This window comes from Dictyostelium discoideum (assembly GCF_000004695.1).
Source record: "Dictyostelium discoideum AX4 chromosome 2 chromosome, whole genome shotgun sequence".
Classification (NCBI taxonomy): domain Eukaryota; phylum Evosea; class Eumycetozoa; order Dictyosteliales; family Dictyosteliaceae; genus Dictyostelium; species Dictyostelium discoideum.
This window is the reverse complement of record NC_007088.5, coordinates 7,473,899-7,498,676: the sequence shown is the minus strand read 5'-3', so window position 1 is coordinate 7,498,676 and position 24,778 is coordinate 7,473,899. Positions and strand designations below refer to the sequence as shown.

Here is a 24,778-nt window from a genome sequence, read left to right as displayed (position 1 = left end):
TTTTATTTTTTTTATCATTTTTGTATTGTGACTTTACGTTTCTGTCGTCATCATTTTGATTAAAAAAAAAAACCCATAAAATAATTGTATATTAATCTAAATAAAAATATAAAGTACCCGAAAAAAAGAAATTATATTAGGTTCACTTTATTATAACCCCAACAAATAATTTAAATAGATAATTCCCACACATTTTTTTGATTTTAATTATAATATATTAAATTTAGATCTTTCAAGATTTTTTTTCTATTTTAGTTTTTAAAAAGGGTTAAATTTGAAAATGGGGAGAGGGGTTGTTAGACAAAATACAATTACAAATTGAAATAATTTAAATTTAAAAATATTATTATAAATGTAGCTATATGTTTGTTTTTTTTAACCTATGACAGGAAAATATGTGTAAATATTATTAAAGAAGATATACTAAACCAAGAAATTCTATTTTTTATATTTATTTATTTTTATTATTTGAATTTAAATTTAATAAATTTTTAATTAATATAATTTTTTTTTTATTAGATTTTTTTTTTTTTTTTTATTGAACCTTAATATTAATTTCTTAATAATAAATAATAATAATAAAATTTTATTTTATTTTATTTTTAAAAGATAAAAAAATAATAATACAAATATATAATAACAATATATAATAATAAATATTAATAATAATAAATAAAAAAAGAAAATAAATGAATTGTACTATTAATAAATTATTATGTGGTGAGAATGGTATATGTATTAATAATAAATGTCATTGTTTACCATATTGGAGTGGTGAAGAATGCAAAACTTCATATATAGACTCACTGGGTATAGTTTATAAAATTTGGAATTACAGTTTTATTATACTATTTGGAGTTTTATTAATATTTACAATTTTTAATTTTATTTTAAATTTAATAATTAAACAAAAATCAAATTTAAAAAATCAAAAATTAAAAGTTATTTCTTTTTCATTTATTATAATTGGTACTCTTTGTATGTATTATTATTAATTAATTAATTAAATAATTATAAAAAAATAATAATAATATTAATATCTTTTTTTTTTTTTTTTCAATTTAAATATTATATTGAAAATAATAAATAATAAAAATAATAATATAATTAATACCTTTTTTTTTATATATTGAAAAAAAAAAAAAAAAAAAGCAAATTTATTATTTTTAACAGTTGATCCATTAGGAAAAAGAGGATTTACTAAAATTATTATTGAATTAATTGGTGGATGGGGTTTATTTTTTATATTTTCTTCATTTATTTTAGTATTTATCTACTGGATTGGATTATATCATTACAAGTCAATTAAATATTCAAATAATAGTTATGCTTATAAAAGTATTTCAAAATTTAATCCAATTGCAAGAAACTGTTTTATAATTTTTGATTCACTTTGGTTTTGTTTTGAATTAATAATTAAAATATTAAATTCAACAAGTGCATCAAATTCAAATCATCATAATAAATTATCAAAATATTATTATTTTGATGGTAGATATCAATTTGTTTCAAAATTTTATACTTGTTTTATAATAATAATAGGTTTATTAATTTCATTTGGTTTTATAATATATGGTATTTTAATTTATAAAAGAATTAAAAATGTAACAATTAATAAATATAAAAAATCAAAAAAAATAATAATTAAAAAGGTAACTAAATTAAATTAAAAATTTATTTTAATTCTTATTATTTTAAATATTAAATTTTAATGTTTTTTATAAAAAAAAAAAAAAAAAAGTTATTATTTGTCACAACTGTATTATCAATTACATTTATTGTTACAGTATTATCAATGTTATTATTCATGAAATATGGAATTTCAAACAAAACTAACTATGATACTATATTAGTATTTGGGATAGAATTCTTTTTTGAAATTGTATTATCATTAGAAATGATTTATATTTTAAAAGATAATAAAAAATTAGAATCAAATACAAATCAAAAACATCAACGACAACAACCTAAAAATGAAATTAAAAGAAAAAAAGAAATTAAAATAGAAAAAGAAAGAACAATAGAATCATCAATGACTGGAATAGCAGAAGATAACTATACCAATATTGAAGCATGTGCTTATGCAACTGTAACAACTGATTCAAATGATACCTCAAATAATACAAATACAAATATCAATATAATATAAAATATCAACAAAATAACAAAATTACAAAAATAATAACAAACACTTTTTTTTGCATAAATTTTTATAAATAAAAATCTTTACTCTGTACATATTTATTATTATAATTATTTAACCACTATTATTTATATCTCTACTACTTGAACCACCATGATCACCACTATTATTATTATTAAAAGATAGATTACTTTCATCGTTTGCATCATCTTCATCCTCTTCATCTGATAACTCTACAATACTACTATTTGTAACAACATTTATTATAGTCTCTGGTTTTAAAACATCTTTTTCCTCTAAATTCAATCTAGATCTAAATGGTGATGATTGTATATTATTATTATTATTATTATTATTATTATTATTATTATTATTATTATTATTATTATTATTATTATTATTATTATTATTATTATTATTATTATTATTATTATTATTATTAAAATTTGAATTATTTGGAATTGTTGAATTATTGATTGGGAAAGATGGTGATGCATTTGATGAAGAAGTTAAAGAAGAAGAAGAAGAAACTTCAGTATTTGAAGGTCTAACCATGATATCAATTTTTAAGAATCCATTAGACATTGGATTAATCCATGTAATACCTTTTGGATTATATATATTTTGATTTTGCTCTTCTATAAATTGTGTTAATCTTTTTATACACTAAATATTATTATTATTATTATTTATATTATTAGTATTACTTGATTTATAGTTTATATATATATATATTGGAATTTTAGATTGACCCTTACCTTTTTATATTTATCATCATAAAATAAAAATATACTAAAAAAAGTTAAACAACCAATGATTTCTTCAATGACAGTGGTTGAATCGATAGTTTCTGCTTTTTGTAATATTCTATTAATTTCATTTATTGTGAATTCAAATTCAACTAAACTAACACCATTCCTTGATAATTCATCTGGGAATGATTGTCTTTCAAATTTCGTTACAATATCTTTATAATCTCTTGGTATTGTTATCGTTATAATTTGTTGTTGTTGCTGTTGTCCACCACTACCATTACCACTATTTCTATAATTGTTTTGCATTTAACTATTTATATTTAATTTTTTTTTTTTTTTTTTTTTTTTTAATTAAAACCACTCCTCCTCCTCCTCTTTTCTCTTTCTTTTTTTCCTATTTTCTATTTTTGATGATATTAAAACTATTTTTTATTTTTTATCTTGAAAATTGGTTATTGTTGGTGGTTATAAAAATAAAAAATAAAAAAATTAAAAAAAAAAAAAAAAAAAAAAAAAAAAAAAAAAAAAAAATAAAAATTAAAAAAAAAAAATTTTGGAATTTCTGTTTAAAAGTTAAATAAAATATTAGTTAAATAAAATATTAGTTAATAAAATGAGCGCCAATGGTTCAGAGAATATTGATAGTTTAAAATCAGAACAATGGAATTAGATAAAAGTTAAAAAGACAATGGGAAATTATAGACACAACAATTGATAAAAAGTTAAAAGGTAAATGCAGAAGAAGAATAAAAATACAGTAAGTTTAGACAAAATGAAATTTAAAGAAAACAACAAAAACAACTTCAGCGAGACCAAAAACGATTGTTACAACAACAACAACAACAACAACAACAACAACAACAACAACAACAACAGCAACAACAACAACAACAACAACAACAACAACAACAACAACAGCAACAACAACAACAACAATTTCTCCAACAACAACAACAACAACAACAACAACAACAACAACAACAACAACAACAACAACAACAACAACAACAACAACAACAACAACTACAATTGCTACAACGACAACAATTGTTACAAGAACAACAATCACTACAGCAACAACAACAACATTGTTACAACAGCAAGAGAAAGAGGAGGAGGAAGAAGAATATGAACAACAACAGCAAGAGGAAGATGACGAACAAGAATGGAAGAAAAAAAAGATGAAAATTGGAATTTCTTGTGAAGATTGCTCTGCAAGGCAAAAAAATAAATAAATAAAATAAACTTATTTTTTTAAAAATTAAAAATTAAAATCCTTAATTGGGTTTTGTTCTGTCAACCATTCTTTTTAAAAAATTAAAAAAGTAATATGAAAAAAAAAAATGAAAAAAAAATTAAACCAAAACTTAAACCATTAGTCTCAAGTTCTTTTAATAGTAAAAGGAAATTTAAACAAAAAAAAAATTTTAAAATAAAAAAAAAAAAATTAAAAAATAAAAAATAAAAACAAAATAAAAATAATTTAACTTTTTCAATAAACCATCAAAAAAAAATGATATCATATCCAGATATTTTATGTCCACTAAAAAAAAATGATTTTTAATAAAAAAAGTTAAATTATTTTTATTTTTTTTTTAAAGTTTTTTTTTTTTTTTAAAAAAAATAAAAAAAAAAAAAAAATAAAAAAATAAAAAACTCTCACTGTAATCAAACACCCAAAATAAAAACAAAAATAAAGTCACAGTTATCATAACCCATTTTTGTTTGTTTTTTTTTTTTTTTTTTTTTTTTTATTTCTCAAAAAACAAAAAACAAAAAACAAAAAACACAAAAATAAAAATAAAAATATTAAAAATAAAAATAAAAATAAAAATAAAAAAAATCGAATCAATAAAATAAATTAAAAAGATGAGAGCATTATTCTCAATAATAGAGATAGCAATACATAATAGGTATGGTGACAGTAATCATCATCATAATCTTTATAGTAATAATAATAACAATGATACAATAATAGGTGGGGCAGCTACCCCTACAACCAAACCAAATTCTTCATCATCGGGAATCAATGATAGTGATAGCGGATATAATGAAGTATCACTAGAATCATTATATACAGTATTCATAGTGATGGGAGCAATATATGGTGCATTATTATTTGCACCTCTAATTCAATTTATTCGTATCTTTTTTATTGGTTTCCCTTTAAGAAAAGTTACAACACAAAAAACTTTTTTAGTTCTCTTATTTTTAACATGTACATGTAAGTGATCACATGAAATTCAATCCCACCACAATCATCTTTTTTTTTTTTTTTTTTTTCTTTTTTTTCTTTTTTTTTTTTTTTCCCAATTTACTAATTTTAATTATTACAGTTAGAACCGTTTTCTTTTTTTCAGTAGCATTATCAAGTTATGATAAAGAAACATTTAATATTGGTAAATTTAGTTTAGAAAGATTTACAATATTAGATGATCTTGGTTGTGTTTCATTTTTTACAACATTTTGTTTATTAATTTTATTTTGGTATGTAAACATACAGAGAGACAGACAAACAGATAGATATTAAGATAAATTAAATCAAGAAGAACCAAACTTATTAATATTATTATTATTATAATTATAGGATTGAAATTGTATATCATTCAAGAAATAAAACTAAATTATATCAAGCAAAAGTAAAACCATTATTTTTTTTAGCAATTGGTATTATATATATTTTACAAATTATAATTTGGATATTGATTTTCGCTCTACCAAGAACACATAGAGAACAAATTGATAAAACTGATAATACATTTTATGCTGCAATTTCATTACTTGCAAGTTTAGCTTTCTTTTATTATGGTTGTAAATTATCTTTAAAATTAAAAAGAAATCCGATTCATTCAAGAGGTCAAAAAAAGAAATTCATTGAAGTATGTATATATTTAATTTTAGATTAATTAAAAGGTAATTAATTAACTTTTTTTATTATTATCATTATTTTTAGGTTGTGGTTTTTACATTATTATGTACACTTTGTTTTTTAGGTAGATCATTATTATTTTTAGTAGTTTCATATTATCCCAAATTACATGTAAACTTTACAAGTGTTGCAATTTACTATACAGTTAGTGAAGTTGTACCATCAGTTTTTGTAATTATATTATTTAGAAAAATGCCACCAAAACCTGCAAATACACCAACCTATAGAATATCATCAGGTGGTTCAACTTCCTATTTACATCATCCTCAAGTAGTTAATGGTAGAGTTGTTGTCAATCAAAATAATAGTAATAATAATCATAACAACCTTCATGGAAATTTCAAAAAAAATAATACTCGTGATATTGAAGCTGAATATAATCAAAGAGATGATGATGATGATAATCCAACAACTCCATTAATTAATTAATTTATTAATTAAAATTTTTAATAATTACTTTTTTTTTTTCCCATGTGGAAAATTCTGGAAAAAAAAAAGATTCCAACAAAAAAAAAAAACAAATACAAATATAAATATAAATATAAATAAAATAATAAAATAAAAAAGTGATGTATAAATTATTTATTATTAATTTGTTTTTATTATTTATTGTTTTATTTATTTATTTATTCATTTATTTAAATAATAATAATTATTATTATTTGTAATTTTAATTTGAATTAAAAACTGGCATTGATTTATCATACCACCATAATTTTACAGAACAATCTTGAGAACAAGTTGCTAATAATGATTGTTCTTGACACCAAGTTGCAGAATAAACCATTGGCATATTATTTGAAGGGGTACCTAATTTTTGAAGGATATTACAAGTTTCAATATCCCAAATGTAAGTATAACCATCTTCAGAGCCACCAACCACCAAAGATTCATTTGGACCAAATGAACTTCTAATGAAATTTTTTGAAGTATTTTGATGACCTTTGAAACGTTTAATTGGACGAGCATTTCTTATATCCCAAAGACGATTTGAATTATCTTTTGAAGCACTTAATAGATAGGAACCACTGCTATTGGTAGCGATTGAAGTGACTTCACCCAAATGAGAAGATAATGTTTTAATGCAAACACCACTAACGATATCCCAAAATTTAATAGTACTATCTTTACTACCACTAATGATTAAATTACCATGTGGATTGAAAATAACCTTTGAAATGGATCCAGTATGACCAGAGAATGATTTAACCAATTGACCAGTTCTAACATCATATAAATGAATTGATTTATCATAACCACCAGTTGCTATATGATTTTGACCTGGATGAAATTGAACAGTATATGCATCACCTTCATGTGCTTTTAAACTTAATAAACAATTATTATTAATTACATTTGATTTATTATTATTATTGTTATTATTATTTAAATTATTTAAATTATTATTAATATTATTAATACCACTATTAATACTAATACTATTTATACCTGATGTAATTGATGATGTTATTGATGATGATGATGACGATGATGATGATGATGAAATTGAAGATTTATTTTGAGAAACATCCCAAATTTTAATAATACCATCACCAGCAGAACTTGCTAATAAATTACCATTTGAAGATGAAGATAAATCCCAAATTCTACTTGTATTACCAGTTAGGGTGTTAATACAAGTACCAGTTTCAGTATTCCAAAGTTTAATTGTATTATCACTTGAACCTGAAGCCAATGTTAAGCCATTACCAATGAATTCAACACATTTAACATTCTTTTTATGACCACTGCAATTGAATTTCAAACTATTGGGTAAAACAAAACAACTATAGTCATCTAAAAGTGTTTTAATTTTTGGCATAACCTTTGGATGATAACGGCCAAATTCAATTTGATAGGCAACCGATTGTTTGAATAATGAAATTAAACGATGTGGTGGTACACGAAATAGAGCACCTGTTGATTTTGTATTCTCTAGTTCCAACATTGATTGAAATTGTTCAACCAATTTCTCACGAGAGGTACCTTTTGAACCATCCCAACTCTTGAATGAATTCAACTCTTGAACCGATCTACAAGTGAGTAAATAGCAAAGATCCTTAAACTCATCAGCATTGTTTTGACGACCTTCCAATGGTTTCAAACGTTTCGTTAAGTATGAAAATGCTTTTTGATACTCTTGTTTCTCCAATAACTCCAAATAGGCTTGTTTATAAACTGCATAAAGGAATGATTGGTGATTCTTAAATGTATTCTTTGCTGTTAACTTTTCAACTTCATTCCAATCACCCTCTAAAATCGCTTTTTTCATCTTTTTCATTTGTGTTATCTTGTATACATGTTCATTGAATTTAACATTGGCTTCATCTTGAACTGTCAATAATGATGCTGTATATCCTTCATCTTGTAAATATTGTATAATCATACGAATTATATCCTCTTTTATCTGTGGTTCATTTGGATCAAATATATCTGTATTATCCTCTAAATATATAGTTTTTTTTGGTGGTCCTGTATATTCTGCACTTGATACTATCTTTTTAATTTCAATTTCTCTATTTGTTAAATCTTTTTCAATTATATCATTATTATTATTACTATTATTATTATTATTATTTTGTTCTGTTGAATTTGATGATGATGAAATATTTGATTGTTGTGTTGGTGTTGGTGTTGGTGTTGGTGTTGGTGTTGGTGTTGGTGTTGGTGTTGGTGTTGGTGTTGGTGTTGGTGTTGGTGTTGATGTTGTTGTTGGTGTTGATGTTGATGTTGTTGTTGGTGTTGATGTTGTTTTATCAGTTGTTGCTGTTGTTGGAGTAGGAGTAGTAATATTTGAAGGTGATGTATTATTATTATTATTGTTGCTATTGGCAATTGTTTCTTGTTTTTTATCTGTACTCATTATATCACTCTATCCTCTCTTTCTTTTCTATAGTACACTTTATAATTCCAAATAAAAAATTTTATAATTAAATATTGAAAACCAAGTTCGAGGAAAAAGGTTTTTTTTTTTTTTTTTTTTTTTTTTTTTTTTTTTTTTTTTGAAAAATTTTGAAAAAAAAAAAAAATTAAAAAAAAAAAAAAATAAAAATAAAACTGGTGTGAAAATAAAATTACAAAAAAGGAATTAAAAATAAAAAAAATAAAAAAAAGTTAAAATATACAATTTAAAAATAGAATTTATTTATTTTAATTTTTTTAAGAAATACAATAAATTGATTGAGAATTTGAACAATCTAAAGGAACTTCTTCAGTATTACATTGAGTATTATTATTACTATTATTATTATTACTATTACAAATATTTTGAGTTGGTTGATTATTTGAATCACAAGAATAAGTGATTGAATAATTATTTTCTTTATTATTATCATTATTAAAATTAATTTCTAAATTATTTGTAAAATAGATTGAATATAATTGATTTGAAATTGAACAATTATTTTGATTTTCATTATTAAATTGAGTGTAAACTTGGGTATTGATTGAATCGGATGGTAAGCCAAAGAATGGAGAGTCTGTAATACTAAATATTGAATACTGACTATTTAATGGTAATCCGTTTGCAATGGTTGTACCATTTGAAATTAAATGATTTCCAGCTGATAAGAATGGTGGTGTTAAATTACATGTACCATTTTTATAGGTATAAAATTCCGAATAATCTCTTCCAAAACATTTATCACCATTTTCAACTTTATCATATTGAAAAATACCAACTCTCAATGCATTTACAAATAATGAGAATGTTGATGTTGATTTAACTTCGAAATTACTACCAACTATTGATCCAATATTGCCAATACATGGTCCAATTGTAATTGATAATCCAACCCCAATACTATCACCTATACATTTTTCATTTTGGTATGGTATAAAATTTGCATATAATTGTGGTACTGTATAACCTAAACAAAAATAATAATTATTTAAAATTATAAAACTAATTAAAATAAATATTTTAAAAATAAACTTATTCATTTTTTAAAAATATATATATTGTATAATAATCAAATTTTAAATTTTAAAATGAAATTAAAAAAAAAAAAACAAGTTTCGTGGGAAAAGATATTTTTTTTTTTTTTTTATTTTTATTTTTTATTTGGAACCAAAAAAGATTCATTTGCTTTTTCTTTTTAAACTTTTTTTTTTTTTTTTATTTTTACATTTGATTTTTTCCTTTTTTTTATTTTTTTTTTTTTGTTTATTATTTTTTTTTTAGGAAAAGATCTTTCTAAGTTACCTTTTTTATTTTTTTATTTTTATTTTTATTTTTGACCCAGACGTGAAAAAAGATAATAATTAAAATTTGATTAAAAAAAAAAAAGTGAAAAAAAAAAAAAGTGAAAATAAAAAAGTGAAAAAAAAAAAAAAAATATAATTCTATCTCCAATTTTAAAAAAAAAAAAAACCAAAAATCTCTCTCAAAGGACAAAAATGGTATATATCCCTCTCTATTTTTAAGAATAAAACAAAGATTTTTTTTTTTATACTCGAAATTGTATTATTTAGAAATTTAAATTTGTGGAGATTTAAATGCCCAAGATGGTTTATTTGTGAAATTTCACCATTATCAAAAATTGTAGGTTTCAATAATAATAATGATAATAATGGCAATAATAAAATAATAATAATAATAATAAACAAATCAAATTTGATTTATTAATTCTTCTTATCATACACATTTAGACAAATATAAGAATTAAATTATTAACAGTACAAGTTATAACAAGTTTAGCATCAGGTGAAAATATAGATGTAAGTTATTTGTTATTATTATTATTATAATATTTTTATTTTATTTCTATAATATTAACATATTGAAATATTATTATTATTATTATTATTATTATTATTATTATTATTATTATTATTATTATTATTATTATTATTATTATTATTATTATCATTATTTTTAAATTATAGTTTGAAAAAGTTGAGAAATTAGTTAAAGATGCAGGATTTGTAATTGGAGATATTAAAGCATTAATTGCAGCAATTCATTTTATTATATTTAATTCAGTTAAAAATGATGTTGATGAAAGTACATTATCAACCGAATTACAACAACTTGGTTTACCAAAGGAACATTGTGATTCCATTTCAAGAGCATTCAGAGAACATAAAGAAAAGTTACGTTCAATCTTTCATAATAATACTTTAAAATTACCTTCATTACATTCATTGGATTGGAGAGTTGATTTCATTCTAAGTTCAAATACAATTCAAGAAGTAAATTCTCCAAGTGTTCAATTAAATTTTAAAGTTAAAAATCATTCAAATAATGAAATTACTAATCATCCTTTTGAAATTAGTGCAAAGAAATTTAATGTATTATATTATGGTAAGTTAATTCTATAAATTATAATAAAAAAAATAAATAATAAAATAAAATAAATAAATACTAATTATTTAAATTTTTTTTATTTTATTTTGATGATAAAAATAGAATTAAAAGGAGCAAAACTTTTAATGGAAACAGTAAATCAATAAAAAATAAAAATAAAAAAATAAAAAAAATAAAAATAAATAAAAAACAGTGTGTAAATAATTTTTATTTATAAAATCATTCACACCCCTTTCACTTTTTTTTATTTTCCTTTTGGAAACATGATTTCGGCAAAACAAAACGGAAGTAAAATGCACAATTAATTTTAATTTTTTTTTTTTTTTTTTTTTTTAATTTTTATTTTATTAACACACACCACTACAAGAGAATTTTTTTTTTTTTTTTATTTTATTTTTATTTTTATTTTTCAACAAATTATTTTATTTATTAGTTAGTTCACATAAATAAAAAAAAAAAAAAAAAAAAAAGGTAATTATATCTATAAAATTTTTACTCTTCTGTTTTTACTTTTTTTTTTTTTTATTTTTTATTTTTTTTTTATTTTTTTTTTTTTTGATGAAGTGCAACCAAACGAAACGAAACGTCGGATACTTTTTTTTTTTTTTATTTTTTTATTTTTATTTTTTTTTTTTTTTTAATAAAATAATATAATTTTTTAAATTAATATTAATTTTTTTTTATTTTTTATTTTTTTTAAATTAAATAATTAAAGAATGCAAGCATTATTAAGTGTTTATAATAAAAGTGGTATTGTTGAATTTTCAAAGATTCTTTCAAGTAAAGGATTTAATTTAATTTCAACAGGTGGTACAGCAAAATCATTGGTTGATAATGGATTAAAAGTTCAACAAGTTTCAGATGTTACAGAGTATCCAGAGATGTTAGATGGTAGAGTGAAAACTTTACATCCAAAGATTCATGGTGGTTTATTAGCACGTCCAGAGTTGGCACATCATCAAGCCGATTTAAATAAATATAACATTAAACCAATTTCAATCGTAGTTGTAAATTTATATCCATTCGTAGAGACAGTATCAAAAGAATCAACAACATTAGAGGAAGCAATTGAAAATATTGATATTGGCGGACACACATTAATTAGAGCATCATCAAAGAATTTTCAAAATGTTTTAATCATTGTCGATCCATCAGATTATAAATGGATTGGTGAGCGTATACAATCATCAACTGATTCCACCAATGTTTTAAGCTCAATCACATTGGAAGAGAGAAAGAAATTGGCATTAAAAGCATTCCAACATGGATGTTCATATGATGCAGCCGTTTCACAATATCTTTCAAAGGTTGAATTAACAAATGCAACTACCATTCAAGGTGTTAAAGGCACAGATTCAGCATCTGTCAATGTAGAATTCCCACAAACATTTTTACCATTATATGAAAAGAAGAATGATTTACGTTATGGTGAGAATCCACATCAAAAAGCAGCACTTTATCAATGTCCAGGTACAGGTGGTATTGCAAATGCACAATTATTACATGGTCCAGCTTTATCTTATAATAATATTTTAGATGGTGATGCTGCATTGAAAGCAGTCAGAGAGTTTGATAGATGTGCATGTGTTGTCATTAAACATACCAATCCATGCGGTCTTTCAGTGGGTGTTAATGATAGTGAACAAGCTGAGGTCTATAAACGTGCCTTCAATGGTGACCCAAAATCTGCCTATGGTGGTATCTTGGGTTTCAATAGAACTTTAACATTAGAGACTGCAACTGCATTGAAAAGTGTTTTCTATGAAGTTATCATCGCACCAGATTACACCGAAGATGCATTAGCATTGTTAAGTAAAAAAGAGAAATTACGTATTCTTCGTATACCAGAGGCCGCCAATCAAATTCAATTCACTCAACCTGATATTCGTACCATCACTGGTGGTGCTTTACTTCAATCTCCAAATCCAATCATCAGAGGTGACCTTGCTGAAGCTACAAAGAATTGGAAGGTCGTCACTGAAAATAAACCAACTGAACAACAAATGAAAGATCTCTTATTCGCTTGGAGAGTTTCAAAACATGTTAAATCAAATGCTATCGTTTTATCAAAGGATGAAACTATCGTTGCCATTGGTGCTGGTCAACCAAATCGTTCACAATCTGTTGACATTTGTATGAAAGTTGGTGGTGATAAAGTTAAAGGAAGTGTTTTGGCTTCTGATGCTTTCTTCCCATTCGCCGATTCAATCGATTTAGCTCATCAAGGTAATATCGCTTGTATCGTTCAACCAGGTGGTAGTATTCGTGATCAAGAAGTAATTGATGCTGCAAATAAATATGGTATTCCAATGGTTTTTACTGGCAATAGAAATTTCTTACACTAAAACTAATTTAAATTTTTTCATATATTCATAAAAAAACAAAAACAAAAACAAAAATAAAAAAAAAAAAAAAATAAAAAAAAAAAAAACAATTGGAAAAAAAAAAAAGTGAATTAAACAAGAAGAGATTTTTTTTTTTTTTTTTTATGGCTTCAAAACTGGATATTTTTTTTATTGGCTTAAAAATTATTTAATTTTATTGGAAATTTTCTAAACAAGTTTTTGGTTGGAATTTAAAAAAGAAAAAAAAAAAAAGGAATTATACTATTGGACTAAAAAGATCGATTATTAAAGATAATATCTTTTTTAAAAGGAAGGCAAATTTTTTGAATAATTTATAATCAAGTGGCTTTTTTTTTTTTTAATTTTTTTTTTTATTTTATTATTATTTATTTAGTTTGAAGAAAAAAAAAAAAAAAAAAAAAAAAAAAAAAAAAAAAAAAATCCTTCTTAAATCTTTTTTTTTTAAAAATTTTGAAACCCATTTTACCTATTCTTTTATTATTATTTTACCTTTAAAATATAAATTTTGCACAAATCAAATGTATTTATCAAAGTAAATTTGACAAAACTTATATTTTAGGTAGTTTACAAGGGTAATTTATAAAAAAAAAAAAAAAAAAAAAAAAAAAAAAAAAAAAAAAAAAAAAAAAAAAAAAAAAATTAATTAATTAATTGTATTTTAATTTAATAGCTCCAACTCTTATTTAACATTTATTTATCAAAATGATAAACCAGAATTAAGATCTCATATAAATTTTTGTGAAAATGCGGAATTTTTGTGCCTATTTTATAAAATCAAAGCTCCTTTTATACAAGAATCAGGATGTAAGACAATTGGTGAAAAAATTCTTTATGAACCAACTATTGATGGATTAAAAATTTTATTGACTGGAAAAGAAGATGATTGTGTGAAAAATAATCGTCAGAGAAATTTGACAGTCAATTTAGTTTGTGGTACTAGATATAATTCAACTTTATTTAAAAAACAAATTGAAGATAATAAAATTAAGGAAATTGCCACATGTATTTATAGTGTTACCTATTTAACCAATACAGTATGTGTACCTTGTCCACCAGGGTGTGGAGATATAAATTCACATGGTATATGTGATATAAATGATCAAAAGGGATGTGTTTGTGATTCATATACAAATGGAGAAATATGTGACAATTCACGAATTGAAATTACCAATAAATTAGAAGTAAAAGCAGATGGAGGAAATGTAACTTTTAAAGGTTATTTTGGCGATAATTCTAGTTCAACTTCAATTTCAATAGAAGAATTAAATTGTAACCCAATATTTTATATTAGTGAGAATGAATTAATTTGTACAACTGGTAAGAATCAAGGAACGAAGGATGTTATATTAAGAATTGGTGATTTAGGACCAGTTCATGCCAAGATATTCTTCAATGGTTGTATAGCAAATTGTTCTACAAATGGTGAATGTCAATTCGATCAGGAGTATACATGTAATTGTAATTCATTGACTAGTGGTAACCATTGTCAGACTTATCATTTGAGTTTAAATTCAATTGTTCCTTTAAATATTAGTGGTGGTTTAACAACACTTTATGGTAATTTTGGTTCACCAAATGATAATTTCCCATTTACAGTTTATATTGGTGACTATCAACAATGCATAAATATAACTCATATTAATGAAACGACCATAACTTGTTATGTTGGACCAGGTACTGGTATTCACAATACTATAATTTCAATTGGTAAATCTAATTCTTCGACAGTTGAATTTAAATATATTGAGTGTTCTTTAAATTGTTCAAATCATGGTTTATGCATAGTTGTTGAAGAAGATGGCACTGGTTTCTGTAATTGTGATTCACAAACAATAGGTAATAGTTGTGAAATATCAAAATTGTATATTAGTTCAATTGATTCAACTTCAATCGAAGGTGGAAATGTAACGATTTATGGTTATTTTGGTATTTTAACTTCAAATATTACCATTTTGATTGGTGATTTGCATTGTACTGATATTAATCAGTTCAATAATTCAACTATAAATTGTATTATTGGAAAAGGTAGTGGTATTAAAGATGTTGAAATTTTTGATAATGATTTAATAGCTATGGGTAAGAAAATTTTTAAATATATCCAACCATCTTTCAATTGTTCAACAAATTGTTATTTAAATGGTAAGTGTAATACAACAAATGGAGCTTGTATTTGTGATGAAGGATTCACTGGTATCGATTGTTCTTCAAAAGGTTTATCACCATCAACTCCTAATGTAAATCTTACAACTGGTGAATCATCAATTATAAATGAAAAATCACAATATTTCATTAGTATTTTTTCATTAGTTGAAATAAATTATAATGGTACAATTGTTAAAGAATTCCTTCTTGAAAATAGTTGGAATTAATCTTCATCATCATCATCTTCTTCTCCATTGGCAAATGACACAAATATTAATAATATTGTTACATTTTCACAAAATTTAAATAATGATTCAAATTGTAAAATTGAATATATTATTGAACAAGTGGTTGGTAAAGATAAAATGTTTTCATTTTGTGATGTTGATTTTGTTGTTGTATCAGGTTCAATTAAATTAACCATTGTAATTGAAAATTATAAATATTTAAATAATTTAAATAATTTACAACTTATTATTAAATCGAAAATTGGTAAAAATGAAACAAATAATAATAATATTGATTGTAATTCAAAGAAATTAAATATTAATTCGGAAAAATTGGATAATAGTAATTCTTTAAATAATTATTTTTCAATTTCAAAAGATTCAAAAACATTTTATGGTCGTTTCATTAATAAAGTTTTATCTGATGATAGGCCAACATTTATTTCAACTTCAGTAATAAATAATAATTATAATAATAGTAATAATAATGATGTGGTTTTTATTGGTTTAGATTTACCTCATTTTTTAAAAAAAGTGATTATTGATCCTGATTTCAGTTTATTAGTAAATAGTGATTTTAAAACATCATGTGATGATGCTAGACCAAAATGGTTCTTATATGTTGTTATTGGTGCTCCTGCCGTTACCTTTGTTTTAATAATAATTATTGGATCTGTACTATACTATAAGAAAAAAGTGGAAATTAAAATTATTAAACATAATATCAAAATGGCTGCAAAAGGTTTGAAAGAAAAATAAAAAAATTTAGTCAGAAAAAGTAATCATAAAATAATCGGAAAAAAAAAAAAAAAATAAAAAAAAAAAGATTTTTTTTTTTTTTTTTTTTTTTTTTTTTATCTTTTTTATTTTTGGGAGCGAAGATATTTTTAAAATAAAAATTGGGAGTGGTTTTGATTTATTCCGAGCTTTTTTTAAAAAAAAAAAATAAAAAAAAAAATAAAAAAGATATTTTTATTGTTTTTTTTTTTTTCTATTTTTTTATTTTTTTATTTTTTTTTTTCCCATTTTAATTCCAAAAACCAATCATTTTTTTTATTTTTTTATTTGTTTTTTTCAATTCTCTTTTTTTATAAATCTTTTTTTTTTTTTTTTTTTTTAATATTAATTTTTTAAAAAAAAAAAAAAAAAAAATGAAAATTATATTACTTGTATTTTTATTTATATTTTTAAATAATTTTATAACAAAAGTTGAATGTTCAGATTGTCAATATTTTAATCCAATTGTAAACCAACCTTATAATCTATCATCATTAAAATTGTAAGATAAAAAAAAAAAAAAAAAAAAAAAAAAAAAAAAAAAAAATTTTAAAAATAAAAAATTTTTTTTTTAATCCTGTTTGATCCATAAAAAAATAAAAAAATTATTTTATATTAATAAAAAAAAAAAAAAAAAAAAAAGGATACCAGATTTAAAATATACAGTAGCATTTCCTTCAACAAATTTATCATCAACTTCATTCGAAACTTATTTTAATTTTTGCAATGGCACACTTAATATTTGTAATGTAACTGGAGCAACAGCATGTCAGAGTATTGGAATTTTTCAACTTGGTTCTATAGATGTTGGTGAAACTGTAAATTATACATCAAGTGGTATGACAATTGTGTATAGATCAAAAATTTTCCAACCAATAACAGGTAATGATTGTTCTGATGCACCAGAACCAAATAGAAGAAAAACATCATTTGTTTTTTCATGTAACCCAAATATCCCAAAATTAAATGTAACAGCACCTGGACTAGAAATTCAAAGATGTACATATGGAGTCCAAATTGATACTAGCCTAGTTTGTAGAGATTGTCCATTGAATTGTTCACAACCACATGGTACTTGTAATAGAGTAACTGGTGAATGTGAATGTGATTCTCAAACCAATGGTAAAGGTTGTGAATTGTCTAGAATTTATATCAACTCTGTTGATTCAACAACAATTAATGGCGGTACAACTTATTTACATGGTTATTTTGGTATTTATAATACAACAACAACAACTACATCTCAAAGATTATCAATTAAAATTGGTGAATTACAATGTAAGAATATTCAAGTTATTAATGATTCAACAATTCAATGTGATATTGGTCCAGGTGAAGGTATAAAAGATGTAACAATAATCGATATGGATATATCCTACACTGGCAAACAAATTTTTCAATATACTAAAATTAAACATTCATGTCCTAATGATTGTACAAGTTCATCAAATGGTATATGTAATACTGATTCAGGAATTTGTACTTGTATCAATGGTTTTACAGGTTTCAATTGTAATTCACAAGATTCCAACCCTGATGCACCATCATCAAAACCAAATATTAATGAAACAACAGGTGAAGCTTCAATTTCAAATGATGGTTCAAATTATCAAATTTCTATTTATTCACTTGTTGAATTAAATTTTAATGGTTCAACAGTAAATGAATTTTTATTAAGTAATAAATGGAATAAAACTAATAACAATAATAATACTAATAATGATAATAATAGAATTGTTGTATTTTCACAATTTATTTCAAATGCAAGTTGCACAATTGAATATTCAATTGAAGAAGTTATTGGTAAAAATAAAAATTATTCATTTGCAGGTGTTAATTTTACATTATCACCCGGTTCACTTAAATTAACAGTTTCAATTCAAAATTATACATATCATAGTACATTAAATTCAATTCAATTAAGAATTAAATCATCTCTAGGCGATTATAATAATAGTAATAATAATTCAAATGGTAATAAAAATTGTAACGCAAAGAAATTAGATATAAATACAAATGATTTCAAAAACGATCAATCTTTAAATTATTTAACCATTTCAAAAGATTCAAAAACTTTTTATGGTAGATTTATCAATAAAGTAATTTCGGATGGTAGAGAAACTTTTATGTCAACTTCAATTGTTGGACAAAGAACTGATTCTATTTTAATTGGGCTAAATCTACCACATTGTAAAACATGTTTAATTGATCCTGATTTCTCTTTATTAGTAGACCAAGATTATAAAACTTCATGTGATGATGATGATTCCAGACCAAAATGGTTTTTACCAGTGGTAATTGTTGCACCAGCTGTAGGTGCTGCAATCATTATTATAATTGGTTCTATAATTTATAAAAGACATAGAGTTGGTATAAGAATTTTAAAACAAAAAATTAAATTAGAAAATAGACAACAATAATAATAATAATGAAATTGTAATAGTAATAATAATAATAATAATAATAATAATAATGCTCAATGTAATACTGAAGAAGTACCTTTAGATTTTTCAAATTCTTAATCAATTTATTGTATTTCTTAAATAAATAAATAAAAATAATAATAATTAATATAATTTAACTTAGGTTTCAATTTTTTTATTGGTTTTTTAATTTTGACTTTTTTGATATGTTTTTTTTTTTTTTTTGTTTTTTACCTTCAAGGATTATTATAAATTTAATCTCACTTCAAAACTGTTTTTCACACCTCAAAACTGTTTTCCTACATTAATAACCACACTGAAAAAAAAAAAAAAAAAAAAAAAAAAAAATTTAAATTACCAAATTACAAATTAAACTCCCAAATCAAAAAAGGATTATATTGATAATGTTTCATAATTATTCAATAACAATGCATTCTTTAATTTATAATCATAAAATAATCTCAAACAAAACCTTTTTAAAAATAAAAAAAAAAAAATTTAATTTGAGATATTATTTTTTTTTTTTAATTCATTTTTTGGGGTTTGAATTTAATTAAAAAAAATGTTCAAAAAAATATTTTTAAAACCAATTTGATTTTTTTTTTTAAAATCATTAACAAGGGGGTATTAATCAATAAAATATTTTTTAAAGGGTTTGATAAAATACAAATTTTTTTTTTTTTTTTTTTTTTTTTTTTGGAAATTAACAAAAAAGTACTAAAAATAAATGAAGCTTACAACCCATTGATTATAAACAAACCAAAAAATTATTTTATAATAATTTAATTTTTTTTTTTTTTATTTAAATTTGTATTATGAAAAAAAAAAAGTATAAATTAATAAAGTTTTTTTTTTTTTTTTTATTTTAAAACTTTAATTAAAAAAAAAAATGAATAAATTATTAGTTTTTATATTATTATTGTTATTATTAATTAATATTTCTTTTGCAAGAAAAAGATCATACATTAAAAACACAGATGCTTCAATTGTTGTAACTCAATTTGGTGCAATTAAGGGTATTGTTGAAGATACTCATCGTGTATTCTATGGTGTTCCATTTGCTCAACCACCAGTGAACCAATTAAGATGGGAAAATCCAATTGACTTAAAGCCATGGGAAAATGTTAGAGAAACTTTAACCCAAAGATCACAATGTGCTCAAAAATGTAATCTTGGTCCAGGTGTTTGCTCTCCAATTGGTACTTCTGAAGATTGTTTATATCTTGACGTTTTTACTCCAAAAGATGCCACACCAAATTCAAAATACCCAGTAATTGTTTATATTCCAGGTGGTGCATTTAGTGTTGGTAGTGGTTCTGTACCTCTTTATGATGCTACTAAATTTGCTCAATCATCAGTAATAGTTGTTAATATTAATTATAGATTAGGTGTTTTAGGTTTTATGGGAACTGTAAGTTTTAATATACATTATTAATATATGTGTAATTTAATAAATATATTAATATATTATTTTTTTATTGTTATTATCTCTTTTAATTATTAAAAAGGATTTAATGCATGGTAATTATGGTTTCCTTGACCAAATTAAAGCATTAGAATGGGTTTATAATAATATTGGTTCCTTTGGTGGTAATAAAGAAATGATTACAATTTGGGGTGAATCTGCAGGAGCCTTTTCAGTTTCAGCTCATTTAACATCTACTTATTCAAGACAATATTTTAATGCTGCCATCTCATCATCATCACCATTGACTGTTGGATTGAAAGACAAAACAACCGCCAGAGGTAATGCTAATAGATTCGCAACAAATGTTGGTTGTAATATTGAAGATTTAACATGTCTTCGTGGTAAATCAATGGATGAAATTCTTGAAGCCCAAGAAAAAGTTGGACTTACCTTTGGTGATAAAATTCTAGATGCTTTTACTATTTGGTCACCAGTTATCGACGGAGATATCATACCAATGCAACCATTAACCGCTGTAAAGGAAGGTAAAACATATGATGTTCCAACCATTATTGGAAGTGTAAAACATGAAGCTATCCCATTCATTTATTCATTTTTCCAAGATATTGTTGGAATTGATTACTATAGAGTTCTCGTTGCTATTGTTTTCCCATTGAATGCTATGAAGATTTTACCATTATATCCAGCCGCTCCAAGAGGTCAAGATTCAAGACCAATTTTATCTGAATTAATCACTGATTATTTATTCAGATGTCCAGATAGATATCATACCGTTACAAATGCTAAAAAGCTTTCATCCCCAACCTATCATTACTATTATGTTCATGTAAAATCAACTGGTCATTCATTGGATGCCTGTGATGATAAAGTATGTCATGGTACTGAATTATCACTATTCTTTAATAGCTATGAATTAATGGGTGAAAGATTGGATAATGATGAAAAGGAATTAGCTATTGATATTAATAACTATATAGTTAACTTTGCAACTACTCATAATCCAAACACTGGTTTAGATGTACCAATACAATGGAGACAAGTCACTTCTACTCAAAACTCAACTTTAATTTTGGAAACAACTATTGAAACTAAAGATACTTTTACAAATGATCCAAAATGTAATGCTTTAGATTTGACTTATTATAGAAATCAAGTTAGACCTTAAATAATAAAAAAATTAAATTTAATTTATTAATTAAAAAAAATTATATAAATAAAATATTTTATATTTCATTTTATTAATTTATTATAATTTCTAAATAAATATATATATTTTTTATTAAGTTTTTAGTAAAAATACACTTTAAATAATATTTATGGCCAATAATTAAAAATGAAAATTCTTTTTCTTTAATTTCTTTATTCATTTAACTAAAATGAAATTTATTAGAAAAAAAAAAAAAAAAAGAAAAAGACCTAAATAACAAGCTTATAACTTGTTTATTATGTAATATAATTTATTCAAATGTATGTCAATTGATGGTGGTGTAAAAACTGGTTATAATGTATTTTGAAGACTATTTTTATAAAATTCATGGGATTAATTAAAGATAAAGATATTAAATATTAATTTTGTTTATTTTGATTTTGTTTTTTTTTGTTTTTTACCTTCTTGATTGTTTTTAATTTTTTCACACCTCAAAACTTATTTCCCCATTATTAACCACACAAAAAAAAAAAAAAAAAAAAAAAAAAATGAAAATTACCAAATTACAAATTAAACTCCCAGATCAAAAAAGGATTTTATTGGTAATGTTTCATTTTCCAATAACAATGCCTTAATAAAATTTTGAGGTGTGAAAAAATTAAAATTAAAATTATCATAATTTTTTTTATTTTTTTTGGGGGTTTGGTGAAATATTTTGTAATTTAAATTTTTTTTTTATTTATTTTTTTGAATTAAATTTAAATTACAAAAAAGTTCTAATAATAAGTGAAGCTCACAACCTCATTGATTTTAAAAAACCAAAAAATTATTTTAATTTTAATTTTATTTTATTTTTTAATTTGTATAATGAAAAAAACAATTCTTTTTTTTAATTCTTTTCATTTATTAAACCATTTTTTTAATTTGAAAGAAGAATACAAAAATAAATTTTTTGAGATTCAATCTTAATAATTTTTAAAACCAATTGGTTTTTTTTTTTTTTGAGCTTTGGTTAAAAACCCAATCAGTTTCAGATTTAATCAAAAAAAATTCTCCAATTACAATTTTTAACTGACTCCCAATCCATTTTTCATTTAATAGCCAATTATTAAATTTTTTTTTTTTTTTTTTTTTTTTTTTTTTTTTTTTTTTTTTTATATTAAAACAAGAAAAATTATAATTATTTTAATATTATTATTGTTAAACAATAAACCAAATTAAAAAATGACTTTATCAGTGGAACAAATTTCAAAATTGGAGGATTCTAAAATAAGAGCCAAGAAAGTGTATGAAAATTATGATGAAAAATTAAATAATTTTTTAAATGAACAATTGGTTGAATTAAAGAAACAAAACAACTCAATTTCAAATTTTAGTGAGAATGAAATTAAAGATTTGAAAATTTCATTCCAATCAATTCAATCTGAAAAAAGTGCCAAAGAACTTTACAGTGAAATGCCATTTCCAGAAATGTGGGAAATATTGGGTCTTGCAATGAGTGCTGATCCTTCAGGTGTTGCTCCAATTATTTTCGGTGCTATTAATATTCTTTTTAATAGTCTCGGTTTATTTAATTCCCAAGAACAATTGTAATTACTTAAAATAATTATAATAATAATTAAAAAAAAAAAAAAAAATATATATATAAAAGAACTAATATAATAAATTTAAATTTTTTTTTTTTTTAAATATTAAAAAAAAAAATTAAAAAAAAAAAAAAAAAAATTTATGGTTTTAGCTTTAAACAAATAATGGAAGCAGTTGAAAAATTAATTGACCATAAGTTAAGTCAAGAAAGAGAGAGACAATGTATAATTAAATTCCAACAACTTCAAAAAACTGGCGATGACTATTTTGTATTAGCTGAAGAATATTTTTCAAGAAATGGAAATAAAAATGTTAGTCGTAGTATTATTCCAAATGATATTCAAGTAATGACTAATGAACAACTTAATTCTTCACTTCAATTTCAATTAATGATGTATCGTGATAAAATAACTGATGGTTTAATTTATTTTAAGGAAGAAAGTGAATTAGTAAGTTTTTTAATATTAATTCTTTTATTAAAAAAAATTTTATTAATTATTCTTTTTTTAAAAAAAAAAATAAAAAAAAAATAAATAAAAAAAAAGATTAATACCATTGGTTTTTATATTTTAACAGCTTCACAATATCTTTGTTTACAAAGAGATTGTCATCTTTATGGTAAAGAATGGGGTTTCAGTGATTTTGATGTTGAAGATGCAAAAAAAAAAATTCATGATTATACAATAGAATTTTTTGAAATCACTGTTAAATCAGGTTGGATGCTTTCCCGTCATATTTTTAGAGAAGAAACTTCCCCAATTATTGGTTATTATATACCACCATACTTTAATGCTGTAAGAAAATTCAAAAATGCAGACTTTACCTATTATCCTCTTAGAGCATTTGATTACCAAAGAAATATTGGTGAAATTCATTTTAATTGTGGTGATGAAAGAGGTTCCCACTTACTTTACCCAGGTTTAATTGCAGGGTTTTCTCAAGTTACCAATAGTTTATCTTCTGGGTTTAGAGTAATTTATTATTTTTTTATTTTTTATTTTTTTTTTTAAAACTAAAATTTATATTAATTTATATTTTTATTATTTATTTTCCAAGGGACTTAATGCAGGAAATTTAAATTTACAAGCAACTTTGATTGTAAAGTTTGAAAGTATTAAAAAAAGATCATTTAAAGTTAAGATACATCATCATATTAATGGCAATGCTACATGGGTTGTTGAAAGTGGTCCTGTTTCAGAAGTGTTAAGTTTTAATCAAGGTACTGAACAAGAATTTAGAAACTCTTACTTTGTTTATAATGAAAATTTCCAAAATCCACCACATGCCACTAATGAATCCAAGCTTATTACAGTAGAAAATGAACAAGTCATATTTAAATGTATTAGATCTATGAATGGTGGTACAAAAACTGGGTATAATGCAGATTCAAAACTATATTTAATTGAACTTATTTTTGATTAATTGGAAACACAAATGAACACCATTTTTTATAAATCCTTTAAACCAATTAGTCTTATTTTTCTTTAATTTTAATTTTTTAAATAAATATTTTCATTAAAAAAAAAAAATCTTAATTTTGGGATA

The 24,778-nt window shown here is 22.6% G+C and overlaps 13 protein-coding genes across 13 annotated transcripts; 9 read left to right on the top strand and 4 right to left on the bottom strand.

The window, feature by feature from the left end:
• Positions 1-689: 689 nt before the first annotated feature.
• Positions 690-2,149, top strand: DDB_G0277095 (hypothetical protein; the record flags this gene model as incomplete). The annotated part of the gene is made up of 3 exons (XM_637858.2): positions 690-978; positions 1,174-1,505; positions 1,742-2,149. The coding sequence occupies 3 exons, from the start codon at positions 690-692 to the stop codon at positions 2,147-2,149; spliced, it is 1,029 nt and encodes a 342-aa protein (XP_642950.2).
• Positions 2,150-2,257: 108 nt separating this feature from the next.
• On the bottom strand, positions 2,258-3,204 carry DDB_G0277093 (hypothetical protein; the record flags this gene model as incomplete). Its single annotated transcript, XM_637857.1, has 3 exons — positions 2,258-2,781; positions 2,851-2,901; positions 2,937-3,204. The coding sequence occupies 3 exons, from the start codon at positions 3,202-3,204 to the stop codon at positions 2,258-2,260; spliced, it is 843 nt and encodes a 280-aa protein (XP_642949.1).
• A 457-nt stretch (positions 3,205-3,661) lies between these two features.
• DDB_G0277091 (hypothetical protein) lies at positions 3,662-4,610 on the bottom strand (the record flags this gene model as incomplete). The annotated part of the gene is made up of 3 exons (XM_637856.1): positions 3,662-4,143; positions 4,260-4,286; positions 4,556-4,610. 3 exons carry the CDS (start codon positions 4,608-4,610, stop codon positions 3,662-3,664), a joined length of 564 nt encoding a protein of 187 aa, XP_642948.1.
• A 157-nt stretch (positions 4,611-4,767) lies between these two features.
• On the top strand, positions 4,768-6,256 carry DDB_G0276857 (hypothetical protein; the record flags this gene model as incomplete). The annotated part of the gene is made up of 4 exons (XM_637855.2): positions 4,768-5,122; positions 5,235-5,385; positions 5,486-5,777; positions 5,852-6,256. The coding sequence occupies 4 exons, from the start codon at positions 4,768-4,770 to the stop codon at positions 6,254-6,256; spliced, it is 1,203 nt and encodes a 400-aa protein (XP_642947.2).
• A 241-nt stretch (positions 6,257-6,497) lies between these two features.
• On the bottom strand, positions 6,498-8,690 carry DDB_G0276855 (hypothetical protein; the record flags this gene model as incomplete). Its single annotated transcript, XM_637854.1, has 1 exon — positions 6,498-8,690. The coding sequence occupies one exon, from the start codon at positions 8,688-8,690 to the stop codon at positions 6,498-6,500; it is 2,193 nt and encodes a 730-aa protein (XP_642946.1).
• A 296-nt stretch (positions 8,691-8,986) lies between these two features.
• DDB_G0276853 (hypothetical protein) lies at positions 8,987-9,769 on the bottom strand (the record flags this gene model as incomplete). The annotated part of the gene is made up of 1 exon (XM_637853.1): positions 8,987-9,769. The coding sequence occupies one exon, from the start codon at positions 9,767-9,769 to the stop codon at positions 8,987-8,989; it is 783 nt and encodes a 260-aa protein (XP_642945.1).
• A 456-nt stretch (positions 9,770-10,225) lies between these two features.
• On the top strand, positions 10,226-11,281 carry commd4 (COMM domain-containing protein 4; the record flags this gene model as incomplete). Its single annotated transcript, XM_637852.1, has 4 exons — positions 10,226-10,228; positions 10,478-10,546; positions 10,715-11,132; positions 11,238-11,281. The coding sequence occupies 4 exons, from the start codon at positions 10,226-10,228 to the stop codon at positions 11,279-11,281; spliced, it is 534 nt and encodes a 177-aa protein (XP_642944.1).
• A 570-nt stretch (positions 11,282-11,851) lies between these two features.
• Positions 11,852-13,480, top strand: purH (AICAR transformylase / IMP cyclohydrolase; the record flags this gene model as incomplete). The annotated part of the gene is made up of 1 exon (XM_637851.1): positions 11,852-13,480. One exon carries the CDS (start codon positions 11,852-11,854, stop codon positions 13,478-13,480), a length of 1,629 nt encoding a protein of 542 aa, XP_642943.1.
• A 539-nt stretch (positions 13,481-14,019) lies between these two features.
• On the top strand, positions 14,020-15,870 carry DDB_G0276851 (hypothetical protein; the record flags this gene model as incomplete). The annotated part of the gene is made up of 2 exons (XM_637850.1): positions 14,020-14,033; positions 14,172-15,870. 2 exons carry the CDS (start codon positions 14,020-14,022, stop codon positions 15,868-15,870), a joined length of 1,713 nt encoding a protein of 570 aa, XP_642942.1.
• A 138-nt stretch (positions 15,871-16,008) lies between these two features.
• Positions 16,009-16,629, top strand: DDB_G0276849 (hypothetical protein; the record flags this gene model as incomplete). Its single annotated transcript, XM_637849.1, has 1 exon — positions 16,009-16,629. One exon carries the CDS (start codon positions 16,009-16,011, stop codon positions 16,627-16,629), a length of 621 nt encoding a protein of 206 aa, XP_642941.1.
• A 392-nt stretch (positions 16,630-17,021) lies between these two features.
• On the top strand, positions 17,022-19,067 carry DDB_G0276847 (hypothetical protein; the record flags this gene model as incomplete). Its single annotated transcript, XM_637848.1, has 2 exons — positions 17,022-17,149; positions 17,291-19,067. The coding sequence occupies 2 exons, from the start codon at positions 17,022-17,024 to the stop codon at positions 19,065-19,067; spliced, it is 1,905 nt and encodes a 634-aa protein (XP_642940.1).
• Positions 19,068-19,959: 892 nt separating this feature from the next.
• DDB_G0276969 (hypothetical protein) lies at positions 19,960-21,664 on the top strand (the record flags this gene model as incomplete). Its single annotated transcript, XM_637847.1, has 2 exons — positions 19,960-20,481; positions 20,579-21,664. The coding sequence occupies 2 exons, from the start codon at positions 19,960-19,962 to the stop codon at positions 21,662-21,664; spliced, it is 1,608 nt and encodes a 535-aa protein (XP_642939.1).
• Positions 21,665-22,870: 1,206 nt separating this feature from the next.
• DDB_G0277083 (N-terminal delta endotoxin domain-containing protein) lies at positions 22,871-24,655 on the top strand (the record flags this gene model as incomplete). The annotated part of the gene is made up of 4 exons (XM_002649125.1): positions 22,871-23,235; positions 23,385-23,682; positions 23,779-24,204; positions 24,290-24,655. 4 exons carry the CDS (start codon positions 22,871-22,873, stop codon positions 24,653-24,655), a joined length of 1,455 nt encoding a protein of 484 aa, XP_002649171.1.
• Positions 24,656-24,778: the final 123 nt, after the last annotated feature.